Source organism: Sorex araneus, chromosome 2 (assembly GCF_027595985.1).
Source record: "Sorex araneus isolate mSorAra2 chromosome 2, mSorAra2.pri, whole genome shotgun sequence".
Lineage (NCBI taxonomy): Eukaryota > Metazoa > Chordata > Mammalia > Eulipotyphla > Soricidae > Sorex > Sorex araneus.
The window spans coordinates 68,584,013-68,592,059 of record NC_073303.1 but is presented as its reverse complement, the minus strand read 5'-3'; the positions used below and the strand labels follow the sequence as shown (position 1 = coordinate 68,592,059).

The 8,047-nt window shown below is 48.9% G+C and overlaps 1 protein-coding gene across 1 annotated transcript in view; it reads right to left on the bottom strand.

The window, feature by feature from the left end:
• ZNF704 (zinc finger protein 704) overlaps positions 1-8,047 on the bottom strand; it is a 214,449-nt gene that overhangs the window by 12,936 nt on the left and 193,466 nt on the right. The window contains exons 7-8 of the mRNA XM_055124927.1: positions 6,426-6,530; positions 1,195-1,292 (exon numbers count right to left, since the gene is read on the bottom strand). Coding sequence (XP_054980902.1) covers positions 1,195-1,292; positions 6,426-6,530 — 203 coding nt within the window. The remainder of the gene's footprint in view (positions 1-1,194; positions 1,293-6,425; positions 6,531-8,047) is intronic.

Sequence of the window (8,047 nt, the reverse complement as noted above, 5' to 3'; positions counted from 1 at the left end):
TCGATTCCCAGCATCCCGTAAGGTCCCCCGAGCACTGCCAGCAGGTAATTCCTGAGTGCAGAGCCAGGAGTAACCCCTGTACATCGCCAGGTGTGACCCAAAAAGAAAAAAAAAAGATGGACAAGTACAAAATGACCTCTCTCCTACGTGGGATATAAAGAAACATAGGAGGGGAAAAATCGAAGGTGCAAAGCAACAGAACCTGAGAACTGGCAGAACTGAGCTTACCATGGCGGGGAGGGCGGGGGGAGGGGAGCTAGGAGGGAGGCTGAGGCAGGTGATGGATGACATAGTGGTGGAAGGTACTGGAACACGGTCTGAATGAGTATCTCAGTGCCTAACGTTGAAAAAAAAGGTTCTCAAGTTTTAGTCAAAATAAACAAACAGCCTCAGTATCGCCGTTCCCTGCTCGACAGGACAGCACTGCGAACTGTTTGCTCTCCAAATATGACCTTCCGTTAGTTCGCAGATGGGGAAATCATTCTGGGGAATCTTTCCCCCGTTCTTTATTTAATTATTAATGTTTAAGCCACGTATTTACAGTAGTGATAATGCGGCACCCAGGTACCACACCTGGGTGAGCTCTTGTAAACATGTTGGCGCGTGTTTACAATACTCTCAGCGTTCACGATTCCGACGTGCCCAGGTCCCCGACTCACCCCCAAAGTGCCCAGGATCCCGCACTTATGTTCCTTCCAGTTGAGCCCACCGTTTCCCCTCAGCTGCCGGGCACCTGCGTTTGTCAGCTAAGGCTAAGGGTTTACCATGGTTTGATACTGCCCGTTCTCTTGTTCTGTTTCTCTCTTTTCCACAAATGAATGTGCTCACTTCTTGCTTGACTTTTTTTTTTTGCTTTTTGGGTCACACCCGGCGATGCTCAGGGGTTACTCCTGGCTCTGCACTCAGGAATTACCCCTGGCGGTGCTCAGGGGACCATATGGGATGCTGGGAATTGAACCCGGGTGGGCTGCGCGCAAGGCAAACGCCCTCCCCGTGTGCTAGGGCTCCAACCCCTCGACTTTCTTTCTGACTTTCGCTACCAGGTACCTTCCTGTTCCACCCCCCTGACAGCAAATCCCGGGGCAGTCAGGGGCGGCCCTGCCTGGTTCCTCGTGGCCTTGCTGTTCTCCTGATTTTTCGGGAATTTCTTTCAGTTGAGGAGTGTGGCGCGTGTGGCGCGCCCGGCGGGCCTACCTCAGGCTCACTGTCCCGCGAGGCGGCGAGGACAAGACCGTGTGTGTGTGCGGCCGCTGCTCACCCGGGCCCAGGGCGTGACTGTGTGTTGGAGAAACCTGGAAGGACACGGAGAACAGCGTTAGCGGGGAAGCTTCTCCTCAGCAGGCGCTGGCTCAGCCTGTCCACAGGCATGGTGGTCCCTGACCATCGGACAGGAAGAGGACGTGCTCCTTTTCCAAGGAACATACGTCAACATCCACATGGGAGGGCCCGAGGGGGCACAGGAGGTAAGGGGCTTGCACCTGGGCAGCACCTCGCCTCAGACCCTCACTTGGAATCACTCGCCTGGGTTGGCCGAGTATTTTTTTGTTTGTTTTTGGGTCACACCCGGCGATGCACAGGGGTTACTCCTTGCTCTTCACTCAGGAATCACTCCTGGCGGTGCTCAGGGGACCATATGGGATGCTGGGATTAGAACCCGGGTCGGCCGAGTGCAAGGCAAACGCCCTACCCGCTGTGCTATCGCTCCAGCCCTGGCCGAGTATTTTGAGGAGTGGGTCTAGGCCCCTGAGCCCACTTGGGAGGAGAGAGATAGAGAGAGAGACAGAGATAGAGAGATAAAGAGAGAGAGAGAGAGAGAGAGAGGGAGGGAGGGAGAGAAGGAGAGAGTGAGGGGGGAAGAGAAAGGGGGAGAGACAGAGACGGAGAGAGAGAGGGGGGTAGAGAGAGACAGAAAGACAGAGACACACAGAGAGGCACAGAGATAGACACAGACACACACACACAGAGAAAGGAGATGAAAAAGAGTCAGAGTGAAGCAGAGAATCAGAGAGACAGAGAGAGAGAAAGAGAAAGAGACATAGAAAAACACACAGAAAAATAGAGAGAGAGGGAGGGAGGAAGGGAGGAAGAGAGAGAAGGGGAGAGAGGGAGAGAGAGAGCGAGAGAAAAAAAGAGGGAGAGGGAGAGAGGGAGAGAGAGAGAGAAGAGAGAGAGAGAGAGAGAGAGAGAGAGAGAGAGAGAGAGAGAGAGAGAGAGAGAGAGAGAGAGAGAGAGAGGATTCTAGTCAGGATTGGCATCTGCGCTTCCCAACTGAGCAGCAATATGGATGGCAGGTGAAAAAGTCTTGACTTAGTGATTTGTTTTTGGGCCACACTGGCAGTCTCAGGCCTTCCTCCTGGCTGGGCACTCAGGAATCACCCCTGGCAATGCTCGGGGGCCCTACGGGATGCAGGGGGGGTCAAACTGGCTCACCTGCGTGCAAAGAAAGTGCCCTCCCGGCTGTCCTATTGCTCAGGCCCACTTTGTGGTTTAAAAAAAGAAAAAAAAAGAAACTGTGGGGACTAGGCGTGGCAGTGCTCGGGGGCTACGCCTGGCTCTGTGCTCAGGACTGAGTGCTCAGGGAACCAGCTGGGGCCAGGAACCGAACCAGCACTGGCCTCGTGCGTGGCAAGTACCTCAGGCCCAGGACCCCTCAGAACCTCCTTCTTACAAGGCAGGGTATGAACAGTCTGTCCCCAAGAGCTTTTTCTTTCTTCAAAAACATTCAACTAAGCGTTCCTCCAGGCCCAGAAACAGAGAGGCCAGGCGAGGCCCCGTGAGAAGCAACTTCCTCAGGCAGGGGGTCCCCGGGAAGCCATCTGCAGGCGGCTGGCTCAGACGGAGCCCTCCAGCCTCCAGGACTGAGACAAAATGAATTCAGGTTGCTTCAACCCCCCCAGTCTACACGGCCTGCCCGGGCAGTGTCAGCCCAGCAGAGGGCCGGAGACCTCTCCGCTCCCCGCCAGGAAATCACAGAGCAAGGAATGAGAGTAATTAGAAGCAAAGACGTGTCCTGGGGGAAACACCAGGTCCAGGAAAGTTGCAATTAGCGTGTCTCCTGCTCCTGCGCCTTTGCACACCGCCTTCGGCGGGGAGAGCGGGGCCTTCGCGGCTCCGTCTGCAAGTATGCAGAACGGCGCTCCCAGCCGGACGCCTCTGGGAAGGGCGCTCACCCAGGGAACTTATTAAAGCCCAATGTTCGGGAAAATTGGTGTAAGTGAATGAATAAGTCAAACCCCGCCACCCTGGGGATTTCTCGGCAGAAGCTTCCTCCCACCCTCGGTGTCCCCGAACACCCTTCCACCTCTGCCCACACCGGGGCTGGCGCCGGGCGAGAGAGGCGCATCTTAAACGGGGCTGACAGCCGCAGCACTGGCTTGCGAGTACAAAGCCCAAAATGCTGCTTAAAAAGCATCTTGCAGAGCAGAAACTGCTCTCGGCTTCCGCTGGGACGCAGTCGGAGCCACTCGGAATGCAAATTCACTTGCTTTCAGTATTTTTAGGGCTTGTGAGTGCGAACCCCAAGTCGGGAACTCAGAAAGGAGCAACGCGCGTGCTCTCGTGTTCGGCCGAGAGCGGGCCTGGCACTGCCGTGGGGCCGCCAGCCAGATGCCGGCACCTGCCGGCGGCCGCTTCTCGCGCCCGTGTGGTGTGGGGAGAACCAGTGCCCAGGAAGAGGGGCACGGCCGGTACCCACTTTCTTTTTTTTTTTTTTTTTTGCTTTTTTGGGTCACACCCGGCGATGCACAGGGGTTACCTCCTGGCTCTGCACTCAGGAATTACTCCTGGTGGTGCTCAGGGGACCATATGGGATGCTGGGAATCGAACCCGGGTCGACCGCGGGCAAGGCAAACGCCCTCCCCGCTGTGCTATTGCTCCAGCCCCGGCACCCACTTTTAAGAGGCACTCCTAGGGGCTGGAGAGATCGTACGGCAGGGCTCTGCCAGGAGTGCTCTCTGGGCAGAGCTGGGCGTGACCCAGTTCCACCCCTGCCAAATGAAGATAAAAGCGTACACTGAGAGTACAAAAACATCAGAAACATTGTGGCAATATGCCTTCTTGTCTTCAAGACCCCCCAGAATAAAGCAAAAAACTGAAACCACACCGAAACACACCCCAGACCCCCGCACTGCAAACAAAACTCACAGAAACTCTTTAATTTTGAGCTATTTATTTATAGCGCTGGGACTCGGGAGGCCTGGGTCGGGGTGCCCCTCCCGGGGATCTGGGCCCTACGGTTCTGGATCTTCCCTCGGGGACTCAGAGCTGCACCTCCAGGCACCCGGGGATGGTGTGGTACAGGGGACCCAACTGGCTTGTGCAAGACAAGCATCTTAACCCCCATATTATCTCTCTGGATCCTTTTTTTTTTTTTTGAGAGGTTCTTATTGCTTTATTTATTTATTTTCTTTTTGGGTCACACCCGGAGATGCACAGGGGTTACTCCTGGCTCTGTATTCAGAAATTGCTCCTGATGGTGTTGAGGGGACCATATGGATGCTGGGAATTGAACCTGGTTGGCTACATGCAAGGCAAATGCCCTACCCTCTGTGTTATTGCTCCAGCCCTAGAATTTAATTTTTAAACAACATCACAGTCTGGAGTAATTCAGAACGTTGCCAGGGGTAATTCCTGAGTGCAGAGCCCGGAGTAACCACTGTGCATTGCTGGGTGTGACCCAAAAAGCAAAAAAAAAAAAAAAAAAGAAAGAAAGAAATTCTAGGAATATCATCTGGAAGTCCCCAGTCCTTAAACTGCTGCCAGCAGGATGCTTTTTATTTGTTGGCTATTCCTCTAGGAATTGATAAATATTCATCCACAGAGCACAGCATAATTGATTGAGCCACTGTTTCCTTTTTTATCAGCTCGGCTGGAGGCCTTAGTCATTGCTAGACACCTCCGGGAATCGCCAGTGGTTGATAAGAAGAAACTTTTGTGAGGTCTTTGGGGAAGAGGAGAAATAGGAGGAAAAGATCATAACCGAGTATCACAGGCCACATTTGGACCCTTACCAGGAGTTCTAAAGCACAGAGACAGTAAACAGTGCACACGACTGTGACTATTCGAGGCTATTTTAGGAGACCTAAAAGTTCTTAAAAAATGAATAGCTGGAAGTCAATATTCATGGCGATTTATCAGATAGCAATCTTCAGCGATAACAAATTAATTCTTATATACTACTTAAACATGACTGCATAGTTTAATACTCATTTATCTTCAGATTACCCACCAGTATGAATTTAGACACATGAAGGAAAAAGGTGATTTCAATTTTTCAACCTTCAAGATGAGAATAATTTGTCATGCATTTTATAAAGTCACTTAGAATGATAAATTTCTTTTGCATAAAGGCTTTTTCTTGATGACACAAGGTCTGGGTTCAGCTATTCATTTTATAAAGCCTTTTGGAAATTAAAAAATAAAAGTACCATCAATTCTCTGGGGAAGGGAGTGGTGCTGGGATGTTTTATGTCTAAAACCCTATCATGAGCAGTTTTGTAAACCACAGTGCCTCAAGAAAAAAGTAGCATCAATGCAAACAACAACAATGCCTTAATGTATTTCCAACTGCTTACATACAGATGGAAATTCCTTTGAGTGTTTGAACTGACCAGTCCGGACACTTTCAACACAGGAGCTGGTCCTGGGCTGCCTCCCGCTGGGAGCTCCTAAATACCGCTTAAGAACGAGTGGGCTAGCTGCCGCCAAGATGTGATCCCAGGGGCTGCATGTGTGTGCGGCCTCTCCACAGCTGCACGAGTGTGACTCCAGACTCCAGCTAAAGTTTTCAGCATGGGCAGCTCCTTGCAGAATGTCTCCAGACTGAGAACTAAGCCGCGGCCCCATGCCCACCCAGGAGAGGAAAGGTATTTCTCTCTCTCACCTCTTCCTTGCCGGGGGTGAAAGGCGTGGTGACCGCCATATTATGAGGACCACAGATGGGGTTTACAAGCTTGCAATGATCCAATACCTGGAAGAAATCTCCCTGGACTTAGTTGCTAAAGTACAGAAATCCAAAACCTCATATCTCTTCACAACAGGTCTGACTCTAGTGGGGTACTCCTAACAATAATAATGAGGTTTGTGTTGAAATATTGAATGTAACCAAAGTAAATAGAAAGTAAAGTGAAATTTATCAGTTACAAGGCGGGGGAGGGGGTGCGGTGGGGCGGGATGGGAGGTATACTGTGTGGGTCTTTTTTTTTTGGTGGTGGAATATGGGCACTGGTGAAGGGATGGTTGTTTCAGCATTGTATAACTGAGACTTAAGCCTGAAAGCATTGTAATTTTCCACATGGTGATTCAATAAAAAAAAAAAAAAGAAAGAGCGGGCTAGCGTGTGCACAGCCATAGAGAAGATGCCTCCCATGTGCGAGGCTCTGGGTTCAAGCCACTCGGATCAGATTTCTGGTTTCTCTCCTACTTACTGGGATGCCTGTGAAGGTGACCGGAGGAGACTGCCAGGAGATGCTGAAGCTGCTGCCATTGGGGGTGAACTTGGCCGAGCCTGGAATGGTCACGGGGGGCGTGGCCTGTTCCACAGAAAACAGAGACTTATCAATATACTTTTACATATATATGTTTATATATGCACATGGGCTGGAGTGATAGCACAGCAGTACACACAGCCGACCCGGGTTCAATTCCTCTGCCTCTCTCGGGAAGCCCAGCAAGCTACTGATAGGTACATTCACAAATTGTGATAAGCCAACAGAACCATTAAAATGCTATTGTTGAAGAATAGTCATTGGTGTGGGAAAATGCTCACAGCATAATGAGTGGGGGGGAAAAACCATACTAATAGCACCAAAGTCAATTAAAGAGCATCAAATCAATTTCTTTAAAAAAAATCTATATTAACTCATCTATAGAAAGAAGTGTTGAAGGATCAGCAAAATATATTAACCAAGGAGATACATTTAAAAAATGTTTTTGGCATTTTCTATGGCAAACATTCACATCTAGAAACAGAAGACCTTCTAGATCGCCCACTATGGGTTCCAAATCTCATTAAATAAGCAGAACAATTTAATTAGTTAAATTGGTTCAACCAAATTCAATACTGACAAACAAAAATTATTTTTTCTTGACAAATATGAGTCAGGAATAAAATGATTCCTCCATCCCTCTTGGAGAGCCCGGCAAGCTACCGAGAGTATCCCACCTGCATGGCAGAACCTGGCAAGCTCCCCATGGCGTATTCGATATGCCAAAGACAGTAACAAGTCTCACAATGGAGACGTTACTGGTGTCCGCTCAAGCAAATCAACGAGCAACGGGATGACAGTGACAGTGACAGTTAGTAAATTAGCTTTACTCCATTATTCTTGATCTTAAGTCTACTAAGTGGCTAGATTTGTCCTCTAAGGTTTAATCTTTCTAATTACAAGTATAGTTGCTAGTGACAGCTGTGTAAATGCCCACTGAAAATGTTTTGGTGACGTGTAGCTGTAAACTGTTTATCATCTAATTCAGTAAATACTCTTCTAGGAACCGAAAGATAAAAAAGAGTTACAAGCAGAAAGTTGTTTGTAGTTGGGCAATTAATGACAGTAAAATAAATTGGAAGGACTGAAATGTAAATCCTAGCAATAAGAACATGATTAAAATGATTTGGCATTTTCATTTGGCTGAGCATTTTTTACTTATATGGTAAATTATTTATAAAACAAGATAGGAAAACACAATTCAAACTATGTAAAAGAGATATAAAAACTTAATTAAAATAAAAATTTGAGAATATATTTCACAAGTTTGTATATGATTAAGATTCACCAACCACATCTACCACCCATGAGTAAAGGGCTCTAGTAATTGTCTTTTTTGGGGGGGAGGGTTGTTGTACACTTGGTAGTTCTCAGTGATCATTTCTGGTGGGGCTCAGGGGACACATTTAATGCTGCTTATCAAACCCAGGTCAGCCGCACACAAGGCAAATGCCATACCTGCTGCACTATCGTGTGACCCTTGGCTTTTACTTTAAAGGAGACTGAAAATATATTGCATCGGGTCCTTGAGACTGGTGAGTAAGATATTTTCTTAAAATAAG